Here is a 26,957-nt window from a genome sequence, read left to right on the forward strand (position 1 = left end):
TTAATAGGAATATAAATTGGTGCAGCCACTGTGGAAAGCAATATGGAGGTTCCTCAAAAAACTAAAAACAGAAATACCATTGACCCAGTAATTCCACTTATAGGAATTTACCCAAAGAAAACAAAATCCCTTATTCAAAATATATATATACCCCTATGTTTATCACTGCACTATTTGCAATAGCCAAGGTATGGATGCAACCAAAGTGTCCATCAATGGAATATTATTCAGCCATGAGAAAAAAAGAAATCCTGTCATTTGCAACAACATGAATGGATCTAGAGAGTATTATGCTCAGTGAAATAATCAGGCAGAGAAAGAGAAATAACCATATGATTTAACTTATTTGTGAAATATGAAAACAAAGCAAAACAGAAGGAACAAAACAGCAGTACAGTCTGATGCTGAGAAGTGATTAGTGGTTACCAAGGAGGAGGATTGAGGTGGATGGGGTCAAGGGGAAGGGGGATAAAGGGGCACAGTGATTCGCAATCACAATAGAAGTTGGTCACTGGGACAGTAGTACAGCATTGAGAATATAGTCAGTGTTTCTGTAATATCTTTCTAGTTTGATAGATAAAAGTTGCACCAGAGGGCGTGAGGATTTAATTATATGGGTAACTGTTGAACTACTGTGTTGTACATTTGAAATCAAAATAAGATTGTATATCAATGATACTTAAACAAAGAAAAAACGTCTTTAGTTCAACCATTGTGGAAAGCAGTATGGAGGTTCCTCAAAACACTCAAAATAGAAATACCATTTGACCCAGAAATTCCACTCCTGGGAATTTACCCTAAGAATGTAGGATCCCAATTTCAAACAAACAGATGCACCCCTATGTTTATCACAGCACTATTTACAATAGCCAAGAAATGGAAGCAACCTAAGTGTCCATCAGTAGATGAATGGATAAAGAAGATGTGGTACATAAACACAATGGAATATTATTCAGCCATAAGAAGAAAACAAATCCTACCATTTGCAACAACGTGGATGGAGCTAGAGGGTATTAAGCCAGGCAGAGAAAGACATGTACCAAATGATTTCACTCATTTGTGGAGCATAAAAACAAAGCAAAAACTGAAGGAATAAAACAGCAACAGACTCACAGAACCCAAGAATGGACTAACAGTTACCAAAGGGAAAGGGACTGGGGAGGGTGGATGTGAAGGGAGGGAGAAGGAGAATAAGGGGCATTATGATTAGCACACATAATGTGGGGTTGGGGGCATGGGAAAGGCAGTATAGCACAGAGAAGACAAGTAGTAACTCTACAGCATCTTACTACACTGGCAAACTATGACTGTAATGGGGTATATGGTGGGGACTTGATAATGGGGGAATCTAGTAATCACAATGTTGCTCATGTGATTTTATATTAATGATACCAAAAGAAAAAAAGCTCTAAGATGTTTCTTTCGATATTAAATTTCTGCTTATTTTTCATTTTGCCTCTAGCTGCTTGAAATTCTGTTTAAGCAAATTTTTCTATGGAATGTGGGTTAAAGTCTATAAATAGAATCGTTTGGCTACAGTTCATCAGTTGCTCTTTCATGACAATAGCATTCTTGAGGGCAATCATCACACAACTAAAACATTAAAGGACATCAAATTACAAGCTTCTAGAATTCTATTTTTAAATTTTTTTTGTTAGCATTCTTTGAAGGATTTTGAAAACATTTGCCTTAAATTCCTTCCTTTTATAGTTAGATAAGGAGGGTAAATTATATTGATTCTGCCCACTACTATAAATTTCCTCACTTGGGAGTTTACATAACACTTTACAATCATTGAAAAATATATTTTATTGTCTGTTTTCTAAAGAATATCGTACTAAAATATCATGGGAGTTTGGGAATTTGACAACAATATAGTTCTTTTGACAGCTGCTTTAGCTTTATTACAAGACATTTAAAAATCACAAAAGGACATTTGAAAATAATGAAAACATTTGCGTCATTTCTTTTGTGTGTGTTTTATAATATGATCCACCTTGAAACTTCTGTTTCTCAGTGCTCCTCACAATTCCTCTGCCCAAAATTCCTGCTGTTCCTTGTAGAAACTTAATAATTTCCTGACCACATACCTTTGGTTTTGCTATTTTTTTCTCTTTGGAATCTTCCCCTTAACCATAGTCAAATCTTACTCTTAAAGGACCACATATAAAAAATGAAATTAATTCTCTATTGTAGTTGAATTTTTCGCTGTCCTTTAAACTCTCTTTTGTTTTCTTTTTGTCTCTTAGATACCTTATACTATCTGTACATATTTATGAGTACATTTTATCTCCCCAACTGTACTATGGACTCTATAATGTTGGGAAGATTATGTTTAAATGTGTGTCATACTTAAAGTAATGGTATGCTTTATAATTTCAGTAAAAAAAAAAAATAACAAAAAAATCTGTGATAATAAGCAAAAGGTGATTGATACAGTTCCTACCAGAATAAGTTTTGCTGACCTTGGTTGTGCTGATAAATAAATAAATCTCTTAATTACTGAGTGATAAGCAATTATGGATGGCTTCCACCTTCAAGAGATTCTCTTCTGTGTTTCTTTCTCAAGGAGGAGGTAGAGTCAGTCAGTGCCCTGGGATGAGGAGGAGTGTAGAAAGCACTTTTCAGGACTGAGTGGTCACCAGCATCCAATCTGACAGGACAAGACTTAATATTTAGACTTCATGGTGGCATTCCTGTCTCTGTGTTAGCTGAGATTCCCAATAATTTATAAATTCAAATGATAATAAGTATACCAGAAAGCATAATTCTGTCCCCAAATAAGGCTGACCAAAATTAGGCATGAGAGTTGGAATTCCAGCTCCTCTCTTAGGTTCAGGATTGGATATTGGGGAACTGCATAGAAAGGCTAGTAAAAAGAATTAATTAAAATAGTTGTGTGGAGATTGGCTGTGATGAGGGAAAAGAGAGGTGTGAGAAGGAAATTACAGCACCATACTTGCATGGATGCCATGGGGAAGAACAACCTGAAGAGAAAGACTGAGGAGGAGCAGTCAATCTTAATGTTGGAGTAGCCAAGGTGCAGTCCTGGTTCTTGATTTCTTTTCTATCTAAACTCACTTTTGTTGATCTCATTTAGTTTCAAGGGTTTAAATTTAATCTGTTAGGCCAGTGACTCCCAAAATATATCTCTAATTCAGACTTTTCTCCTAAACTCCAGATCCACCTGCCTACCTTACACCTCAATTTGAATATCTAACAGATACCTTAAACTTAATATGTCCCAAGTAAAGTTATAGTTCTACCACCATCTCCCAATCCCAGCCTATGCTATCCTGCAGTCTTCCCTATCACAGTTGATAACAGTTTAACCTTTCTGTTACTGAGTCTAAAATCAGGAGTCATCCTGATTCCTCTCTTTCTCTCACTCCACATCCAGTCTGTCTGGAAATTCTGTTGTTACTACCTCTAAAATACATTTGGTTGATCCAGAAGGGAGAGAGGATTACAGATGGTGGCATGAGAAGTGAGACAGAGGCTTCCTCCTAAAACTACATATAATACAAAAATATAATTAGTACAACTAATCCTGAAAGAGTAACAGGAAAGGGGACTCCACCAAACTGCATACACCTGGAGAAAAGAATATACCTCACAGAACAGGGTAATGTACCAAAGCCATGGCCCAGCAGGATCCAAGACCTTCCCCCACCCCAGCTTACCGGGAGGAGGAAGAGAAATGGAGTGGGGAGGGAGTGAAGACCTGGAACTGCTGAATACCTAACTCCAGAGATCTGCTCTGGGAACACAAACCTACATTTCATTTGATAGTGCTTCCATGATACTCTCATGACTAGGGGGTTGGAAAGCTAAGACAGGCAGAATTCCTGGAGAGACTGAGATTCCAGCCACTTGTGGAAAGAAGGGATCTATATCCGGCTGCTCTGGGATGAAAGAAAGGTGGGAGACTTCCTAACAGCAAGAGGACTGCTAAAGGGACAAGGATTGCACAGAGCTTAATGCTAGGGGGAAAGGACAGGTAGACAAAATTGTCCGGGTGCCCGCTGCCCAGCAAGTTGGGAGCTTTCACGATCTTCAGGGGCTCCAGCTTCCCTGGCTGGGTACACAGCTCCAAGGACCCCCTCCATGATATGCAGCCTACTGCACCTGTATCCCAGCCATCCCCACCTTGTTCACAAACAGGCAAACCGTACCTTGGGGTTAGGCCAGCCAGATGGAAGACCTGTCTACAGCAACTAGAAACGCAAAGCATAGAGGCTTATACCTGTGTGCTCAGCCCACTGGTTCAGGCAGTGGAGACAGGCATAGCAGCTGGGAAGCAGAAAACAGCTCTTTCCTCCCCCAAGGCACCAATACCACTCCCCTGTGACCCCCAACATTCCTTCAGGGGTTGAGCAGCTCCAGAGAGTAGAGCTTCTGAGCCCTAGATGGTGCCATATACAAATATGAAATGCCAAAGAAACCTGGTTCAAAGTAAAATTATGAATACAACTCCTAAGAAAGATTTAAATGCCATTGACCTCATTAATCCTCCTGAAAGTGATTTCAAAATAAAAATTGTTAACATGCTCATGGAGGTACAGAAAAATATTGAAGACCTCAGGAATGAATTCTGGTTGGAGATCCAATCGTTATATATAAACGATGGAGGAGAAAAAAAAGAACCTTTAGATTGTGTTTGCAATAGCATATTAAGTGAGTTAAATTAGACTCTTGGATAGTAAGGAAGTTAACCTTGAACCTTTGGTAATCACGAATCTAAAGCATGAATTGGTACATACCTATCGAGAATTACCCTAAAATTAAATGGATTGAATGCACCAATCAAAAGACATAGAGTCACTGAATGGATTATAAAACAAGACCCATCTATCTGTTGCCTACAAGAGACTCACTTTAAACCCAAAGAAATGCACAGACTAAAAGTGAAGGGATGGAAAAAGATATTTCATGCATCTAATAGGGAGAAAAAAGCAGGAGTTGCACTACTTGTATCAGACAAAATAGACTTCAAAACAAAGAAAGTCACAAGAGACAAAGAAGGGCATTACATAATGATAAAGGGGTCAATCCAACAAGAAGACATAGCCATTATAAGTATCTATGTGCCCAACACAGGAGCACCTACATAAGTGAAACAAATACTAACAGAATTAAAAGGGGAAATAAAATGCAATGCATTCATTCTAGGAGACTTCAACACTCCACTCACTCTGAAGGACACATCAACCAGACAGAAGATAAGGAAGGAAACAGAGGCACTGAACAATACAATAGAACAGATGTACATAACAGACATCTACAGAACTCTACACCCAAAAGCAGCAGAATATTCTTCTCAAGTGCACATGGAACATTTTCAAGAATAGATCATATACTAGGCCACAAAAAGAGCCTCGGTAAATACAAAAAGATTGAAATTGTACCAACCAGTTTCTCAGACCACAAATGTATGAAACTAGAAATAAATTACACAAAGAAAATGAAAAATCCCACAAACACATGGAGGCTTCACAACATGCTCCTAAATAACCAATGGATCAATGACCAAATTAAAACAGAGATCAAGCAATATATGGAGACAAATGACAACACCACAAAAATCTGTGGGAACGCAGCAAAGGCCATGCTAAGAGGAAAGTATATTGCAATTCAGGCCTACCTCAGAACAGAAGAACAATCCCATATGAACACTCTAAACTCACAGTTAATGAAACTAGAAAAAGAAAAACAAATGAGGCCCAAAGTTAGTAGAAGGAGGGACATAAGAAGATAAGAGCAGAAATAAATAAAATTGAGAAGAATAAAACAATAGAAAGAATCAATGAAAGCAGGAGTTGGTTCTTTGAGAAAATAAACCAAATAGATAAATGCCAAGCCAGAGTTATCAAGAAGAGAGTATACACACATAAACAGAATCAGAAACGAGGAAGGACAAATCACTATGGACACCACAGAAATACAAAGAATTATTAGATAATACTATGAAAAATTATATGCCAACAGGGTAACCTAGAAGAAATGGACAACTTTCTAGAAAAATTCAACCTTCCAAGGCTGACCCAGGAATAAACAAAATCTCAACAGACCAAGTACCAGCAATGAAATGGAACTGGTAATCAAAGAACTACCTAAGAACAAAATCCCCAGAACAGATGGCTTCACTACTGAATTTTACCAACATTTAGTGAAGACCTTATACCAATCCTCCTTAAAGTTTTCCAAAAATTAGAAGAGGAGGTAATACTTCTAAACTCATTCTATGAGGCCAGCATCACTCTAATACCAAAACCAGACAAAGACACCACAAAAAAAAGAAAATTACAGACCAATATCCCTGATGAACATAGATGCAAAAATGCGCGACAAAATATTAGCAAACCGAATTCAAAAATACATCAAAAAGATCATACATCATGATCAAGTAGGATTTATTCCAGGGTGCACGGATGGTACGACATTGGAAAATCCATCAACATCATCCACCACATCAACAAAAAGAACAAAAACTACAGATGCTGAGAAAGCATTTGTCAAAATTCAACATTCATTCATGATAAAAATTGCAAACAAAATGGGTATAGAGAGCAAGTACTTCAACATAATAAAGGCCATATATGACAAACCCACAGCCAACATTATACTTAACAACAAAAAGCTGAAAACTTTTCCTTTAAGATCAGGAACAAGACAGTGATGCCCACTCTCCCCTCTTCTTTTCAACATAGTACTGGAGGTCCTAGCCTCAGAAATCAGACAACACAAAGAAATGAAAGGCATCCAGATTGACAAAGAAGAAGTTAAACTGTCCCTGTTTGCAGATGACATAATATTGTATATATAAAACCCTAAATAATCCACTCCTGAACTACTAGGTCTAATATCTGAATTCAGCAAAGTTGCAGGATAGAAAATTAGTACACAGAAATCTGTCGCATTCCTATACACTAACAATGAACTAGCAGAAAGAGAAATCAGGAAAACAATTGCATTCACAGTTGCATCAATAAGAATAAAATACGTAGACATAAACCTAACCAAAGAAGTGAAAGACATATACTCTGAAAACTATAAGACACTCATGAGAGAAATTAAAGAAGATACCAATAAATGGAAACGCATCCCATGGTCATGGATAGGAAGAATTAATATTGTCAAAATGGCCATCCTGCCTAAAGTAACCTACAGATTCAATGCAATTCCTATCAAAATACCAACAGCATTCTTCAACCAACTAGAGAAAATCAATCTAAAATTCATATGGAACCACAAAAGACCCCGAATAGCCAAAGCAATCCTGAGAAAGAAGAATAAAGCTGGGGTATTATGCTCCCCAACTTCAAGCTCTACAACAAAGCCACAATAATTAAGAAAATTTGGTACTGCACATAGACCAATGAAACAGACTAGAGAGCCCTGATATAAACCCAACCATATATCATCAATTAAAATATGATAAAGGAGCCATGGACATACAGGGGTAAATGACAACCTCTTCAACAGCTGATGTTGGCAAAACTGGACAGCTACATTCAAGAGAATGAAACTGGATTATTGTTTAACCCCATACACAAAAGTAAACTCAAAATGATCAAAGACCTGAATGTAAGTCATGAAAGCATAAAATTCTTATAAGACAACATAGGCAAAAGTCTCCTGAATATAAGCATGAGCAACTTCTTCCTGAAAGCATCTCCTCGAGCAAGGGAAACAAAAGCAGAAATGAACTCATGGGACTACATCAAACTAAAAAGTTTCTGTACAGCAAAGGACACTATCAACAGAACAAAAAGGCATCCTACAGCATGGGAGAATATATTTGTAAATGACATATATGACACGGGGTTAACATCCAAAATATATAAAGAACTCACATGCCTCCACACCCAAAAAGCAAATAACCCGATTAAAAAATGGGCAAAGGATATGAAGGACAGTTCTCCAAAGAAGAAATTCAGATGACCAACAGGCACATGAAAAGATGCTCCGCATCTCCACATCACTAATCATCAGGGAAATGCAAATTAAAACCACAATGAGATTTCACCTCACACCAGTAAGGATGACCCGCATCAAAAAGACTAAGAACAACAAATGCTGGCGGGAATAGGGAGAAATGGGAACCCTCCTACACTGCTGGTGGGAATGTAAGCTAGTTCAACCATTGTGGAAAGCAATATGGAGGCTCCTAAAAAAACTAAAAATAGAAATACCATTTGATCCGGGAATCCCACTCCTTGAAATTTACCCAAAGAATACAACTTCTCAGATTCAAAAAGACATCTGCACCCCTATGTTTATCGCAGCACTATTTACAATAGCCAAGATATGGAGGCAACCTAAGTGTCCATTAGTAGATGAATGGATAAAGAAGAGGTGGTACATATACACAGTTGAATACTGTTCAACCATAAGAAAGAAACAAATCCTACCATTTGCAACAACGTGGATGGAACTGGAGGATATTATGCTCAATGAAATAAGCCAGGCGGAGAAAGACAAATGCCAAATGAAATCCCTCATTTGTGGATTGTAACAATGAAGCAAAACTGAAGGAACAAAATAGCAGCAGACTCAAGAGACTCCAAGAAGGGACTAGTGGTTACCAAAGGGGAGGGGTGTGGCAGGGCGTGTGGAGAGTGAGGGAGAAGAGGATTGAGAGGTAGTATGTTTAGTACACATGGTGTGGGGGATCACAGGGAAAGCAGTGTAGCACAGAGAAGGCAATAGTGAATCTGTGACTTCTTACTACAGTGATGAACAGTGACTGCATTGGAGTATGGGTGAGGACTTGATAATATGGGTAAATGTAGTAACCACATTGTTTTTTCATGTGAAACCTTCATAAGAGTGTATATCAATAATACCTTGATTAAAAATTTAGAAAAAATAAAATAAAATAAAATAAAATACATTCAGTTTCCACCTACCTATATGGCTACCACTGCAGTTGCAGACCATCATCTCATATGAGATATTAGTGGATTGCATTTTATTTGGTCTCCTAGTGTTTGTTCTCTTTGTAAGGAATTGATTTTAGACTGTTTTATAATGTCTGTGACATGTTAAATCTCAGTGTTTTTAATAGCATCCTCCTATGGCAAAGAAAATACTGTTCTACCTTGTTTAATTTCTTTAGCTGGATTGTGTGGTATTTGTGCATGAAATACCCAAGAAAAAGCTTTCAACAGAATAAAGTGGCTGGGAAAGGCAACAATATACCAAGGCTTTCCAGCTGTGATGATTCATTGACACATATTTTGCCATAAGAATTGTGAACCATGTCTTTAGCAGCATGGTGTGTGGTTGGGTAGGGCTAGGAGGACTACTGGTCTATAACTCAGCTTCAGTGAAATATAAGATGTTCTGACTGATTAAAGGATGCATTCAAACTCATTTTTCTTCCTTGTCACAGTTATTAAAGGCATGTTTTGGATTAATAAATCATAGGAGAACATATAGTTGGTTTTCAGTCTTCAAAGGAGGAATGAATTTTAATAGCTTACTTGTTTTATTAGCATAATCAAATTCTGATGATAAGAATCTTGATAATTCGGAGAAGTTAAAAGTCAGAAAGGATGGATAATTTGGTTCCAATAAAAGTTGTTTTCACAAAAGCATAGATACTGTATGTTTGACAGACAGTTCTCTAGACTCGTGTCAATTTCTTATGATTTGACTTAAGTATCAGTATAACCCATTGAGACTGAATAATAATGTCATTGTTAGTCACAGGCCTTTTATGACTTTCCTATAGCAGTTTCTTGAGTAACCCAATTCACTAAGCAGATACTTTGAAACCCAGATTAACCTCCTTTTGAAATGGAAGGACAAATTGAACTTCCCTCTAAAAGGTCTGTTTTGTTGAGCCTGAAGAACCTCTTTACTTTTGGGAAATAAGGATTTTTTAACCATGGACTCTCAGGCACCCACATAGGCAAGCATTAAAAAAAAATTTAGAGACCCCTTTGATCACATTTGGTAGTACAGAAACTACCTGAAATTCTAGTGAAATAATGAATGACTGTAAACAAGAGAAAGTCCAAATTCAGACAAATATATATTTGATTCTAAAAAAGAGACTACATTGTAGTTGAAAACTTTACTAATTCCAAATCTGATGAATTATCAAAGGAATTATTTTCTATCAGTTTTAGAACACTATGGTCTAAATTAGGGAATCTTTATGTGGGATCCATAAATGCGCTATAAGGAGATCCTTGAACCCTTTTTGTATAGTTTTGTTATTCTGAGCAGTCTCCTTGAAGGAGACTATACTTCTCACCAAATTCTCAAAGGAATCTATGATCCCCAAACAAGTTTCAGTACTACTCTTCCTTATACACATATGAATGTCACTGTGATAAAGTATTTGAACCATGTTTAATTCTTATGGCTGACAATGAAAGTTGTCTGTTTCTAGTTTCTAAGATCCACCATCTAACTTTTGAAAAATTAAGCCAAATCAAGGCATTATTGTTAATAATTTCAGCAATAGTAGATATATGAAGCCCACTCTCTTTTTGTAGCATGTTCATTTAGTGTATATAACTGCAAATTAACAGTTACATATTATAACTGTTAGATTAACATGTATGTTAATAGACTGGGCTGTTCATTTAAGTAATCTGTATAGTTCCTCAAATTATAATTGTAAACAGTCAATTTTCTTCTTTCTTTTTATTGTGTGTGGATACAAACCAGTAAGCACAGTTGATCCTGCCACCCTCGGCTTCATCATTTCTCCATGGTCTGTGCTGCTGCTACCGTCTGGCAGTGTGTCATTTACAGATGAAAATATTTCCAATCAGGATCTCCGAGCTTTCACTGCACCAGAGGTTCTTCAAAATCAATCGCTAACCTCTCTCTCAGATGTCGAAAAGGTAACTAAGTCTTTTTTGCTTGATTGGGATAGGAAAAGTGAAGACACTGGGCTACCCCACTTCAAGCCTCTGGGAGGGAAAAATCCACTGAACTTAAAGTATTTGTGTATTATAAGAAGTTGAGAATTCAAAATAGTTTTATAAAAATGTGTGGACCTAAGGAAAAATATGAAAAAATGTGAGCCATTTATTAATTTGTTTAAAAGTACTTGTTAAATGCCTGCTATATATATAAAGCCCTGTGCTCTTGAGGAAGATACAAAAATAACTACAAAATTGATCCTAATCAACATGTACAGAATAGTCTATAATATACAGCAGATTGATATACTCAATAGATGGATGAAGTATTTGGGGAGTCTAGAAGAGGAGCAGTTAATTTTTAATTTAGAGTAATATCACAGAGAAGGTAGCATTTGTGTTGGCCTATGAAGAATGAGTAGAATATAGAAAAGTGAAAATAGGTAGAAATGGATATTCCACTCAGTGTTATTAGTATGTACAATGATAAGAGATAAAAATTACTCCCTGTGATAGGGAGATGTTTTCTCAGACCAGATAGGCTAGAGCATTAGCTACCTGGAAGGCTGCATTTGAAGAAAGGGAGGCTTTAGGTCAAAGTGAAGACTTTGAGTGCCAGAACTTGAGACTTCTTCTGAGGCAGATTTTTAGGGGTGATATCATGTGATTTGTGATTTCACATGGTAAGTTTGAAAAAGTGAATAACTAGGTGAGATTAAAGATTATATAGGAATCTAATGTAAGTTTTCATAATCTGGGTAAAAGAACTGAAAATTGTGTAATGCCTTGAGAATAAAAAGTTATGGATGAAAGAGATACAGTGAAGCAAAGCCAACTAAGTTCAACAATTTACTTTATGGAACAATGAAGTTTATGGTAGAAATAGCATAATTGACAGTAATCTTCATTGACATCAGAAGATGATCTAATTTCATTGTCAAGGCTATGAGAAAAACTTTGGACAAGTATATTTATTATATGTAGCAGGCTGTGATGATTTAGATATGGAACTTTGGAGAATTCAAAATTGGCTATGAATATCATTTCCCATATATCATTCCACATAAGTGTAAAAATTACCTTATAATTTCCTGAGAATAGAATTGCTAAAATTAAAAAGTATGTGCATTTAAAATTTTGATATACATTGCCTAATTGCCATCTAAAGGAATAGTACTAATTTATCTTTCTACTGACAATGAATAAGACTGTTTCCCTTTTCACAGGAAGAAAGAGTATATGTGCATGTGTGTGTGTGTGTGTGTGTGTGTGTGTGTGTGATGATTAAGCTAGAAGATCTTGATTGAGCTATTGATTGTGTATCTGAAAAAAGACTGCTAAGAATTGGTAGAGAATCTAGGTTTATCTACTTTTTATATTCCATGAGCTGCTTAATTTTGGAAGGTACAAGGAAACCATCCAGTGAAGGGAGACAATAATTATGAGGTAGAGGCAATGCTTAAGACATTCACCCTAAGAAATTTCCTATTACATGAGGTGAGGTATTTGTAAAGGACTTTGTATACTATAGAATGTATACAGTGTTGGTCATTGTTACATATCATGAAGGTTTTCAAATTTACTGGTAGTGTTTTATTAAGCTGAGTAGCATATATACAGTTACTCATTTTTAGTTTTAATAGTATGCATTCATTCTGTATACTCTGTGTATGGTTCATTTAATAATAAACTTTTTAAAGGTAGAGAGTAATGAGAACATTGGAAACAGGCATGATGTGTGTATAAACTGAGCTTTTAACTGAGCTTCAGAATGTCCACAAACCAATGAAATGGCATACTAAGTTTTGTGTGTCTGAGCACTTTTGGGGAAGAGTGCCATAACTTTATCAGTCTCTTAAATGGGTTTAGTGACCTCAGAAAAACTAAAAACCACTACAATAAAGTCATGAATGTCTTAGTTTTAAAAGGTTCTACTGAATTTTAAATTACAGGGAAGTTTTCTCTAATTATGAAAATTTTGCACAGGTGTTAAGAATTTTTTTTGTAAGGAATTTAAAGTCCACAATAAAAGAAAAAAATGTTAAGTACACATTTCAGATGCACAAGTGCTTTTCTTATTTGCTGAGGGCTTTGCCCTGTGGCGTCAGGATGCTCAAACAAGTATACAGTGGCTCAAGAAGAAATTCCAGGACTGTCTAGTACTGGAGACCAACATGTAACAACATAATTAAAGTGAACATTTTAAATGCTGGGGTTTAGGGATACCACCTCACACCTTCTAGATTGGCCACTATCAAAAGAACAGGAAATCGCAAGTGTTGGCAAGGATGCAGGGAAATTAGAACTTTTGCGCACCGTTTTTGGGAATGTAAAATAGTGTAATCATTGTGGAAAACAGTATGAATGTTCCTCAAAAAAATTAAAAATAGAATTACCATGTGATACAGCAATCTCATTTCTGGACATATATTCCAAAGTGCTTAAAGCAAGATCTTGAAGGGTTATGTACACATCTATGTTCACTATAATGTATTCTTAATACCTAAGAGGTGGAAGCAACCCAGATACCATTGGTAGATGAATGTATAAAGAAAATGTGGCATATATATCCAATGGTATATTGTGCAGCCTTAAAAAAGAAGGAAACCCTTTCACATCCTACAACATGGGTGACACTAGAGGACATTATACTAAGCAAAAAGCCCATCACAAAAAGACAGCTATGTATGATTACACTCATATGACTAAAGTTGCTAAAGTCATAGGAACAGAAGTAAATAAGTAGTTATCCAGGGCAGGTAGGAGGAGGAAGGAGAATTAATGTTTAATGAGTATAGAGTTTCACATTTGCAAGAGCAGTAAGTTCTAGAGATCTGTTGCACAACAATGTGAATATACTAATACTACTGAACTGTTCACTTAAAAATGGCTAAGATGATACATTAATGTTATGTTTTCTATAACTTTTTTAAAAAGTCATATGCTGTGGTTGTGATAGGTACAAAGCACTATAGGAATTTAGCTCTTTTTAAAGTGTCATCACTTCAGCGTACTATGTTCCACCAGCTAATAAATTAATTTCTGATAATGTGTTTTGAAAGCTAATAGTGTAATGTGTTTATTCTTGTCAGGTACTATATTTTCATCATGTCAGTCTTTACATATACAAGATCTTAAGTGGAAGGAATTTTTCTTATGATAGAAATTTAGCCCCATGAAAGAGAGAGAGACATAGGGGACCAGAATGGATCCTAAAACATCCACTTCAGCAGATCTATGGGGATGTTCTATAATAAGTGGGTATCTTCCAGAAGAGAGAAGCAAATTTGGTTTATAGTATATGTAAACTAGTGTTCTAAGACCTATAGTTGCACAGAGTTAAATAAATAAATTAGATATATTAAGGTATTTAGATATATCTCAGAAACTAGCTGACTGGACATCTCAGATATGCCAAATGTGATGAAATGTAGAAGATAATGTGTGAGGGAAAATGGGTTACTTTCAAAACTAGAAAATAACAACCTACTGATTTGAGCTTTAAAAAATAATTTTGGGGAAAGTTGCCCCCTTATTCCACCCCCTTAGGAAGTACTGAAAGAAGAGTTATGACCAAGTAAATGTGTACAATTGCTTTTTGTATCAGGAAATCTTAACCCAAGTTCCATGATACCCTTAGAGGTCAAATGAATGAATTCAGGAAGCTATTTAAAAAATTCAAAAGTCACGTGCAAAAGAATATGTACATGTATTTTTCTAGATAGAGAGCTCATAGCTTTTATCAGATTCTTTTTAAAAGGCTAAGCATCAGTGACTATATATTGCCAGCTCCCAAATTTATATATCCTTAACACAAAGCTCTTGACTTAAATATACTAGATAGCTTCACTGGAATGTCTCACTGGCAGCTCAGACTCAATAGCTCAGAAACTAAATTTGTTATTTATTTTAACACCCTGAAACCGCTCTCCTTTTCTGTGTGCTCCCTATAAATATATGGACCATCATTTCCCCAGTTTGCAAGGAAGAGTCTAAGGCATCTTAATTTTTCATTCTTTTCAGGCCCCCTTTCCTAAAAATCAGTGAGTGATTAATTCCTGTGTATTCTATCTCTCTATTATCTCTCACATCCTTCCTTTCTGTTAGTTGTCACTGCTTCTACCTTGTTCTGTCCATCATGAACTACCAGTGCCACAAATACTTTATAATAATCTCTCTGCCTCTATTCTTGCCTCTGTTCAGTCCATTCTTTAAACTGCAGTCAGTGCATTTTTTAAAACTCATATTTAATCTTGTCCCTTTGCTGCTTAAAATTCTTTATTTTTATAGATCCTTTATTTCCCTTAAACTTCAGCATGGCCTTTGAGGGCATACTGCACCCAGCCTTGTCTCTGAGCAGTCATTATCCCAGGCTCTCTGCTTCAGCCATCAGGATTTACTTCAATGTATTTGATGGGTCAAATGCTTGCTTCCTTTTTAGCTTTTGTGCATTCCCTTCCTTCAGCCTTGAATATTCATTTCACACCTACTCATGCCATCTCAGCTCTTACCTTATCCCCTCCTTGCCTGGCCAACTATAGATCTAAAAGCTTTCTCTTACACTTCTTGGTAATCTCTCTGTATACTTTTATATTTCATATTATCTTGTCTTGTTTATTGTAGTAGAAAGTTTTAGGTAGAAGGGAGGGACCCTGTCTGTCCTCCGCACTATGCTGTCCCCTCTGCTCTGTGCCAGTGGTTCTCTCTGGTTGTGACCCAGCCACAGCAGTATCTGGGAACTTGTTAAAAAAGTAAGTTCTCAGGACTCACTCCAAATCTACTGATCCAGAGACCCTGGAGGTAGAACCCTGAAATCTGTTTTATCAAGCCTTTCAGGTGCTTCTGATGCATGATACTATTTGAGAATCATTGCTATGTGCCATACCTACCATCTAGGAGACTGTCAACATTTGTTGAGTTAGTAAATATAACTTGGGATTTTTTCTTACCCAAAGATAGTTGTGCTTTGTTGCTGTTAAAAGCATAGCCGTACAATAGCATCACAAAGGCAGGTGCTAAAAGGAGCTACGTATGCATCACACATAAAGCAGCCCATATTGCTTCACAGAGTTCACTGGGTTGGGAAGGTATCTGCATAACAGACTATAGTGTGTTACCCAGCCTGTGTCTTCTGGTCAATGAGCCAAATCTTTGAAGGTTTTCTGTCTTCTTTTTAGAGAATGAATTTTGATGTAAAAAGTACTCTGTGAACCTTTTCAGTGATGTCTATTTTATCATTATCCCATTCCATTTTCTCAAGAAATATTTATCAAGTGTGGGTTCTGGGTAGAATTTCTGTCTGTGTCATTTGAAAGATATATGACCTCAGGCAACTTGCTTATGTTTCTGTAAAGCCTCAGGTGACTTATCTTTCTATGCCTACTACCACTTATCAGGTGATAGTACTTCATACGGTTATTAGAAAGATAATACTTGTAAAGTGCTTAAAGTAGTATGTGTATGTGTATGTGTGTAGAGACACATTATAAGGAATTAACAGTAATGGAGGCCAACAAGTCCCAATACCTGCTGGAGATCCAGGAAAGCCAACAGAATAGTTCTAGTTTGAGTCTGAAGGCCTGCAAGCCAGGATAACTGATGATGTAGTTCCAGTCTGAAGGCCAGCAGACTCCAGACCCAGGAAGAGCTGATGTTTCAGCTTAAGGCAGGAGGCAAGAAAAAGCATGATGTCCTATTTCAAAGGCAGTCAAGCAGCAAAAATTCTCTCTTGCTTGGGAGTGGGTAAACCATTTTTTTTTATTCACGCTTTCAACTAATTTGAGGAGTCCACCCACATTAGGGAAAGCAATCAGCTTTACTTAGTATACTGATTTAAATCTTAATTTCATCTAAAAACACTCACAGAAACACCCAGAATAATGTTTGACCAAATATCTAGACATCCCTTAGTCCAGTCAGTTTGACACAGAATTAATCATTACACTATATACATAGATGATTAGCAAGCATACAATTTTATAACTTATTTTTAAGAATAATGTTATTTTACATAATGATGTATACAAACAATATATAGTAACTCATTTAGCATACTGAGAAATAAATATAATAAAGATCTTAAAGTACTGCCAGTGTCTCAAAGAATCACAAATCAAAAATAATATATTAAGAGAACTATATTTATATGCAATTAGCCCTTTATGCTAAAGCTATGAAAATAGTTTTCATATATGAGGTTCATTAAAACAGTGTTCACATATGAGGATCTTTGAAAAGATATCTAAAACAGAAATATGATACAAGTAGCCTACACTATGCTATCTTGAAGTTCATGTATGTGTAACTGAATTCAGAGGCATATACTGAATATCTACTATGTACAAGTTCTGTGTTGCTGAGGAGAATATTTAGATGTATAAAAATGTCTCCTTCAAGGAATACAAACAAGGAAATATCTAGACTAATACAGTGTATTCAATAACTGCTTCATTAGAGATACAAATGAAATATAGCTATCATATAATAGAGAATGCTTTATCCTGTTTGAGACTTATAGGACATATATGGGTATGTCAATTATGGGTAGAACTTTTACTGACAGATAAAAAATTCTTGGTAGAAAGAACTGCTTAAGTAAAGCTGGAAAAAAGAAAGATTTACTTTGCCAGCAGAAAATATCTAGTAGTGCTTAATTGTTTAGGTTGTGATAGGGGAATGAGTGATAACAGAAGGAAAACTTTAAAAATCTGTCTAAAAAATGGAGGTTGCGGCAAGCCAGAGTAAACGTTGATGTCATTATAAAGGATTTGGATTTTTAAGTCAGGAGCCACAAAAGTATTTCAAAAGATGAGCATTTTCTAATCTGTAATTTAGAAATAACTTAGGAAGCAATATTAACAGATTAAAATACTACAAGATCATAAAGAACATACCCAGTTTTATTAATATACATCATCTATTTCTAATGATGATATGAGATGGTTTATACAGTTAAAAAGTAAAGGTAAGATGGCTGTGAACAGTGGAAACCATTTTCAAGGACACAGCCTAGAGAGAATGAGGTAGTGTTGACCACCTGGAGGATATACATGTATGAACCCAGTCCAGGCCTCTATATAAATTTTTAAGATTCTGGCAGGCTGGTGTGGGGAACTACTCATCTGCAGCCAAATGACACATGGCAGCATCAGAGGTGACACAGGAACCTCCTCCAAAAACCACACATAATATGAAAATATAGCAAATACAACTAATCCTAAAAGAGCAACAGGAAAGAAGGCCACGGCAGACTGCCTACATCAGGGAAAAGAGCAGACCTCATGGAAAGGGTAAAATATAAAAGCCATGATCCAGCAAGACCCAAACCCTTCTCCCACCCCAGCTCACTGGCGGGAAGAAGAGAAACAGAGTGGGGTGGGAACTGGTGTTGGAGGTGGAGGCCAAGGCCTGCTGAACATCCAGCCCTGGAGATGTGCTGCTCTAGGAGCACAAACATTACATGGTGCTCTGGAGATTAATGGAGTTGGAAAGCTAATACAGGCAAAATACTTGGAGAGACTGAGATTCCAGCCATTTATAGAGAACAGGTACCCACAATTGGCCAATCTGGGACAAAAGAACAGCAGGCACTCTGAGAGACTTCCCAACAGCGAGAAGGCTGCTAAAGGGGCAAGGACTGCACAGAGCTTGTTACTCAAGAGAAACGGCAGGTGGAAAGCATAGTCCCAATGCACTCAGCCCAGGACATTGGGGACTTTTAGAGGCTTGAGGTTCTCTGTTTCCCTGGCTGGCAATACACCTCTGAGGCTCCCCACCACTGTACACAGCCTGCAACTCCTTCCTCAGGCTGGCACTGGCTCACAAACTGGCTGCCCCTACCATTGTGCCAGGCAAGCCAGAGAGCAGCCCTGCCTGGGGCATCTACAAGGGCATAGCATAAAGGCTCATCCCTGCATGCTTAGCCCACTGGCCTGACAGTGGAGGCAGGCACAGAAGCAAGGAAGCAGGAAAGAGTTATTTCCTCCTGGTAGGTACCAGCAATGCTTGCCACACACCATCACTCAAGGAGCTGAACAGCTCCAGAGAGTAGAGCTTCTGGGCACTGGAGGGCACCACCTAACAAGGTTATTATATAAATATGAAATGTCAAAAGGACCTGGTACAAACCAAATGCCACAAACACCAGAAAGAGGACCAAGTAAAACTGAACTCACCAATCTTCCTGGAAAAGTTTTCAAAATAAAAATCATAAATATGCTCACAGAAATACAGAAAAATAGTCAAGTCCTCAGGGAGGAATTCAAGAAAGGGATAGAAACTTTGAAAAATACAGTATCTGAAATGAAACATACAATGGAGGGATTTAAAAGCATATTAGGTGAGGTAGAGCAGACAGTAAATGGAATAGAAATTAGAGAACAGGAATACAAAGAAGCTGAGGCACAGAGAGAAAAAGGGATCTAAAGGAATGAAAGAATATTTAAAGAACTGTGTGACCAATTCAAACGGAACAATATTTGCATTATATGAGTGCCAGAAGAAGAAGAGAGAGAAAAAGGAATAGAAAGTGTCTATGAGGAGGTAATTGCTGAAAACGTCCCCAGTCAGGGGAAGGAGATAGTCTCCCAGACAATGGAGGTGAACGTATCTCCCAACACAGGGGACCTAAGGAAGACAACACCAAGACATTTAATAATTGAAATGGAAAAGATCAAGGACAAGGACAGAGTATTAAAAGCAGTCAGAGAGAGAAAAAAAGATCACCTAGAAAAGAAAACCCATCAGGCTATGATCAGACTTCTCAGCAGAACCTTACAGGCTGAAAGGGAGTAGCAAGATCTATGTAATGCAATGAAGCAGAATGGTATCAAACCAAGAACACTCTACACAGCAAGATTATCGTTTAAATTTGAAGAAGGGATAAATAATTTCCAGATTAACAAAAAGCAAAAGTTGAGCGAATTTACCTCCCCCAAACCATCCCTACAGTGTATTTTAAAGGAACTTCTCTAGATGGACATGTTTCTAAGTCTCCTAATAGTGGTCATCAGAGAAAATAAAACCACAGTAAAGGAAGTACACCAATTAATTACGAAGCAGATGCAAAATCAAATCAACCACCCCCAAAGTCAGTCAAGGGAAAGACAAAGAGTACAGAATATGATACCTAATATATAAAAAATGGAGGAGAAATAAAATGGATGGAAAAAAAAGAACCTTTAGATTGTGTTTGTAATAGCATACTAAGTGAGTTAAATTAGACTGTTAGATAATAAGTAAGTTATCCATGAACTTTTGGTAACCACAAATCTAAAGCCTGCAATGGCAGCAAGTACATACCTATCACCCTAATTGTAAATGGCCTGAATGTACCAATCAAAAGACACAGAGTCACTGAACCGACCCGTCTATATGCTGCCTACAAGAGACTCACTTCAAACCCAAAGAAATACACAGACTAAAAGTGAAGGGATGGAAATATATTTCATGCAACCAACAGGGAGAAAAAAGCAGGAGTTGCAGTACTCGTATCAGACACAATAGACTTCAAAACAAAGAAAGTAGCAAAAGATAAAGAAGGACATTATATAATGATAAAAGAGTCAGTCCAACAAGAGGATATAACCATAATAAATATCTGTGCACCCAACATAGGAGCACCTACGTATGTGAAACAAGTACTCAGAATTATAGGGGGAAATAGAATGCAATGCATTCATTTCAGGAGACTTCAACACACCACTCATTCCAAAAGACAGATCAACAAAACAGAAAATAAGTAAAGAAACAGAGGCACTGAACAACACACTAGAACAAATGGACCTAACAGACATCTACAGAACACTCCACCCAAAAGCAGCACGATACACGTTCTTCTTGAGTGCATGGGGAAAATTTTCAAGGATGTATCATAAACTAGACCACAAGAAAAGACTCAGTAAATTCAAAAAGATTGAATTTGTACCAACCAGCTTCTAAGACCACAAAGGTATGAAACTAGAAATGAATTACACAAAGAAAACAAAAAAGCCCACAAACACATAGAGGCTTAACAATATGCTACTAAATAATTAATGATTCAATGACCAAATAAAAACAAATATCAAGAAATATATGGAGACAAATAACAACAATAACTAAGCACTGCAAAATGTATGGTATGCAGCGAAAGCCAGGCTAAGAGGGGAGTATACTGCATTACAGGCATACCTCAGGAAAAAAGAACAATCTCATATGTACAGTTTAAATTCACAATTACTGAAACTAGAAAAAGAACAAATGAGGCTCAAAGTCAGAGGAGAGACATAATAAAATTAGAGCAGAAATAAATAAAATCAAGAAGAATAAAACAGTGGAAAGATCTATGAAAGCAGGAGCGGGTTCTTCAAGAAAATTAAGAAAATGCATAAACCCCTAGCCAGATTTATGAAGGAAAAAAAGGGTGTACGCACATAAACAGAATCAGAAATGAGAAAGGAAAAATCACTAGACACCACAGAAATACAAAAAATTATTAGAGAATACTATGAAAATTTATATGCTAACAAATTGGATAAACTAGAAGAAATGGACAACTAGAAGAAAAATACAACCTTCCAAGGCTGACCCAGATAGAAACAGAAAATCTGAACAGACCAATTACCAGCAACGAAATTGAATTGGTAATCAAAAACCTACCTAAGAACAAAATCTCCATACCAGATGGCTTCACTGCTGAATTTTACCAAACATTTAAAGAAGACCTAATACCCATCCTCCTTAAAGTTTTCCAAAAGGTAAAAGAGGAGGGAATACTTCCAAACTCATTCTATGAGGCCAGCATCACTCTAATACCAAAACCAGGCAAAGATACCACAAAAAAAGAAAATTACAGACCAATATCCCTGATGAATACAGATGCAAAGGTACTCAACAAAATATTAGCAAACCGAATTCAAAAATACATCAAAAAGATCATACATCATGATAAAGTAGGATTTATTCCAGAGATGCAAGGATGGTACAATATTCTAAAATCCATCAACATCATATACTACATCAACAAAAGAACAAAAACCACATGATCATCTGCATAGATGCTGAAAAAGCATGTAATAGAATTCAATATCCATTTGTAATAAAAACTCTCAACAAAATGGGTATAGAGGACAAGTACCTCAACATAATAATGGCCATATATGACAAACACGCAGACAACATCATACTTAACAGAGAGAAGCTGAAAGCTTTTCCTTTAAGATTGGGAAAAAGACAAAGAATCCACTCTCCCCACTTTTATTCAACATAGTTCTGGAGGTCCTTGCCATGTCAGTCAGATATCACAAAGAAATAAAAGGCATCCAGATTGGTAAGGAAGAAGTTAACCTATCACTGTTTGCAGATGACATGATATTGTACATTAAAAAAATCTAAAAAATCCACCCTCAAACTACTAGAACTAATACCTGAATTCATCAGAGTTGCAGGATACAAAATTAATACATAGAAATCTGTTGCATTCCTTTATACTAATGATGAACTAACAGAAAGACAAATCAGGAAAACAGCTCCATTCACAGTTGCATCAGAAAGAATAAAATACCTAGGAGTAAACCTAACCAGGGAGGTGGAATATCTATACCCTAAAACTACAAGACACCAATTAGAGAAATTAAAGAATACACCAATAAGTGGAAATATATCCCATGCTCATGGATAGAAAGAATTAATATTGTCAAAATGCCCATTCTGCCTAAAGCAATCTATAGATTCACTGCAATCCCTATCAGAACTCCAACAGCAATCTTCAATGAACTAGAGTAAATAGTTCTAAAATTCATACGGAACCACAAAAGACCCCGAATAGACAAAGAAATCCTGAGATGGAAGAATAAAGCCTTGGGAATTACACTCCCCAACTTCAAGCTCTACTACAAAGCCACAGTAATCAGTACAATTTGGTACTGGCACAGGGACAGACCCACAGATCAATGGAACAGAATGAAGATCCCAGATATAAACTGAAGCATATATCTCAATTATTATACAATAAAGGAACCATGGATATACAATGGGAAAATGACAGCCTCTTCAACAACTGGTGTTGGCAAAACTGGACAGCTACATTTAAGAGAATGAAACTGGATTATTGTCTAACTCCACAGACAAAAGTAAACTCAAAATGCATCAAAGACCTTAATATAAGTCATGAAACCATAAAACTCTTAGAAAAAAGCATAGGCAAAAATGTCTTGAATTAAACTTGAGCAACTTTTTCCTGAACACATCTCCTCAGGCAAGGGAAACAAAAGCAAAAGTGAACAAATGAGACTACATCAAACTATAAAGTTTTTGTACAATGAAGGACACCATCAGTAGAACAAAACAAAATCCTACAGTATGGGAGAATATATTCAGAAACAACATACCCAACAAGGGGTTAACATTCAAAATATAAAAGAACTCACATTCCTCAACACCCAGAAATCAAATAACCTGATTAATAAATGGGCAGAGGATATGAACAGACACTTCTCCAAGAAGAAATTCAGATGGCCAACAAGCACATGAAAAGATGCTCCACATCGCTAATTATCAGAGAAATGCAAATAAAAACCATAATGAGATATCACCTCACACCAGTTAGGATGGCCAGTATCGAAAAGACTGAGAATAACAAATGCTGGTGAGGATGTGGAGAATGGGGAACCCTCCTACACTGCTGGTGAGGATGTAAGCTGGTTCAGCCATTGTGGAAGGCAATATGGAGGCTCCTCAAAAAACTAAAAATAGAAATACAATTTGACTTGGGAACTCCACTCCTAGGAATTTACCCAAAGAATATAATTTCTCAGATTCAAAAAAGACATATGCACCCCTATGTTTATTGCAGCACTATTTACTATAGCCAAGAAATGGAAGCAATCTAAGTGCCCATCAGTAGATGAATGGTTAAAGAGGTGGTATATATACACAATTGAATACTGTTCAGCCATAAGAAAGAAACAAATCCTACCATTTGCAACAACATGAATGCAACTATATTATACTCAGTGAAATAAGTCAGGCAGAGAAAGAAAAATATACTCCTCATTTGTGGAGTATAAAAATGAAGCAAAACTGAAGGAACAAAATAGCAGCAGACTCACAGACTCCAAGAAGGGACTAGTGGTTACTGTGGGGGAGGGTGGGTGGGGAGGGAGAAGGGGATTGTGGGGTATCATGTTTGGTGAACACGGTGTGTGTGGAGTCACAGGGAGGACAGTATAACTTAGAGAGGACAAATAGGGGCTCTGTGGCGTCTTGCTGCACTGATGGACAGTGGCTGCGGTGGAGTGTGGGGGGAACTCGATAGTGGGGATGAATGTAGTAACTACATTGTTTGTCTTGTGAAGCCTTCATAAGAGTGTATATCAATGATACCTTAATTAAAAAAATGATTGTTCATAGAGGGTGGAATGGGGGTGGGGGAAAATTCTGTTATGATCATTTCTAGTCTTATTTTCTGTTTTAAGCTCTCACATACTTAATACAAAATATGAAATGATGATTTTCTCAAATGATGTGTTATACTTTCTTTGAATCAAAAAGTCGTGAAGATATAGTACTTGCTATATTTTTTAGTTATATTTTACCATAAAATGATTTTTTTAAATTCTATCCCTAGATCCATATTTATTCTCTTGGAATGACGTTGTACTGGGGGGCTGATCATGAAGTGCCTCAGAGCCAAGTAAGTCAACTTGTCACATTTGTACAAGTTTCAACTTTTTTAGAAAGCTCTTCTGTGTATTTACATGTGTTGTGTAGGTTCTAAAGAAATTATGTACCTAAGGATATTCTTAGAATTGTAACAGTCACTACCCAGGTTTCAACAATTTAGTCTGTCAACTATAGTGGCCTCTTCAATAATTATAATAAGAGAAATGGGAGTCCATTTTATTTCTTATAACTTAATGACTGATAAGAGGGATTGCAAATGTCTTTGATCGTTCATTCTTGAACTGAAAGTGAAAACCTTTATTGATGCAAAAATGTAGGAATAGTAGCTTTAATTATGTCTCAGAGTATAGTTTATACTTTGTAACTTTTTTCTCTCGTCACTTCATAATCATACTTTACTATCCCTGCAGCAGCAGACACTGGTATTAAAGGAAAACTTTCTGAAGTCTTAGACTCTAATGACCATTGGGCTGCTTCTAGTCTTATTTTCTAAAATAACTCTGATTCCTGAAGACCCAATATAAACATAGTAATAAATAATAATTGAAAATTAAAAATTAAAAATTTGTTATTTCATCAAAGCCAAGATATGACAGAATTAAGTTTTATTTTAGGCATTTAGAAATCAAAAGCAAAAATAACTAGGTGTGTTTTTTTTAATCAATTAAGAATTAACAAGCATTTTAGGCTTTTTTTCTAAAATTCAAACATCTTAAGATTTATGAAAGATATATTAATGATAGCCTTCAACTTGGTTTAGTGTCATCTTACATCGTGAAAAACACAGTATATTTACTTTCCTCAGTTTCAATTCTATAAATGTAAATGAAAGTTAAATTATAAGGAGGAATATTGGTGTCATATATTATACATCTTAACTTACATGTGAAATGTGATCGCAGCCTTTATTTAACACTTAATACTCTTTTTTCTGGCAACTGAAAATAGAAAAATAGAATTAACATGAGTAATGTATAAGTTTGAAGGGAAGGATATGTTTTTACTTTTATTTTGCTATGAGAAATCAACCATTTTGGAAATATTTTTATATTAATTCAGAAGGATTTATTAAGCACTTACCTTGTGTCAGACACTGTACCATACACTAGGACTATAATAGTCCATGCCTATGGAGTACATTTGTGGGTACAAAAAACTAAATAACCAATTATAACTGATGAATGCTGTTAGGGAAAATGGAGGGTACTGTGAAGAACCAGAGTTGGAGCCTCCTTGGATAGGAAGAATTAATATTGTCAAGATGGGCATCCTACTCAAAGCAGTTTACAGATTCAGTGCAATCCCTATCAAAATACCAAGTGTTTTTCAATAACTAGAACAAATAGTTCTAAGATTCCTGTGGAACCACAAAAAACGCCAAATAGCCAAAGTAATCCTGAGAAAGAAGAAAAAAACCGGGGAGGGGATTACACTCCCTGATTTCAAACTCTACTACAAAGCCAAAGTAATCAAAACAGTTTGGTACTGGCACAAGAACAGACCCAAAGATCAATGGAACAGAATAGAGATCCCAGATATAAACCCACACATATATAGTCAATTAATATACAATAAAGGAGCCATGAATATACAGTGGGTAAAGACTGCGTCTTCAACAACTGGTGTTGACAAAACTGGACAATTACATGCAAAAGAATGGAACTGGATTATTGTCTAAGTCCATACACAAAGGTAAACTCGAAATGGGTTGAAGACCTGAATGTAAGTCCTGAAACCATAAAACTCTTAAAAGAAAACATAGGCAAAAATCTCTTGAATATAAACACTATCAACTTTTTCCTGAACATATCTCCTCAGGCAAGGTACACAAAAGCAAAAATGAACAAATGGGACTATATCAAACAAAACAGCAAAGGACACCATCAGTAGAACAAAAAGAAATCCTACAGTATGGGAAAATATATTCATAAATGACATATCCGACAAGGGGTTAACATCCAAAAATATATAAAAAACTCACATACCTCAATACCGAAAAAGGAAATAACCCTATTATAAAATCCACAGAGGATATAACTTCTCCAAAGAAGAAATTCAGATGGCCAACAGGCACATGAAAAGCTGCTCCACAATGCTAATTATCAGGGAAATGCAAGTCAGCACCACAATGAGACATCACCTTACACCAGTTAGAATGGCTACTATTCAAGACAAGAAATAACAAATATTGGTGAGGATGCGGAGAAATGGGAACCCTCCTACACTGTTGGTGGGAATGTAAATTGGTGCAACCACTGTGGAATGCAGTATGGAAGTTCCTCAAAAACCTAAGAATAAAAACACCATTTGATCCAGTAAACCTACTATTAGGAATTTACCCTAAGAAAACAAAATCCCTCATTTGAAAAGATATATGCACCTGTATGTTTATTGCTGCACTATTTGCAA

General features: G+C 36.4%; 1 protein-coding gene across 11 annotated transcripts in view; it reads left to right on the plus strand.

Moving 5' to 3' along the window:
* Positions 1-26,957, plus strand: part of PTPN13 (protein tyrosine phosphatase non-receptor type 13) — a 235,222-nt gene that overhangs the window by 70,302 nt on the left and 137,963 nt on the right. For 9 of the 11 annotated variants that reach the window (XM_036895853.2, XM_036895852.2, XM_036895854.2 and 6 more), the window contains exons 3-4: positions 10,687-10,865; positions 24,493-24,558. In XM_036895853.2, coding sequence (XP_036751748.2) covers positions 10,687-10,865; positions 24,493-24,558 — 245 coding nt within the window. Of the gene's footprint in view, positions 1-10,684; positions 10,866-24,492; positions 24,559-26,957 lie in introns of those variants that run through there. The other 2 variants (XM_036895855.2, XM_057502421.1) reach the window with 1 other exon arrangement.

The sequence above is a fragment of the Manis pentadactyla genome, chromosome 5, assembly GCF_030020395.1.
Source record: "Manis pentadactyla isolate mManPen7 chromosome 5, mManPen7.hap1, whole genome shotgun sequence".
In the NCBI taxonomy this organism is placed as follows: domain Eukaryota; kingdom Metazoa; phylum Chordata; class Mammalia; order Pholidota; family Manidae; genus Manis; species Manis pentadactyla.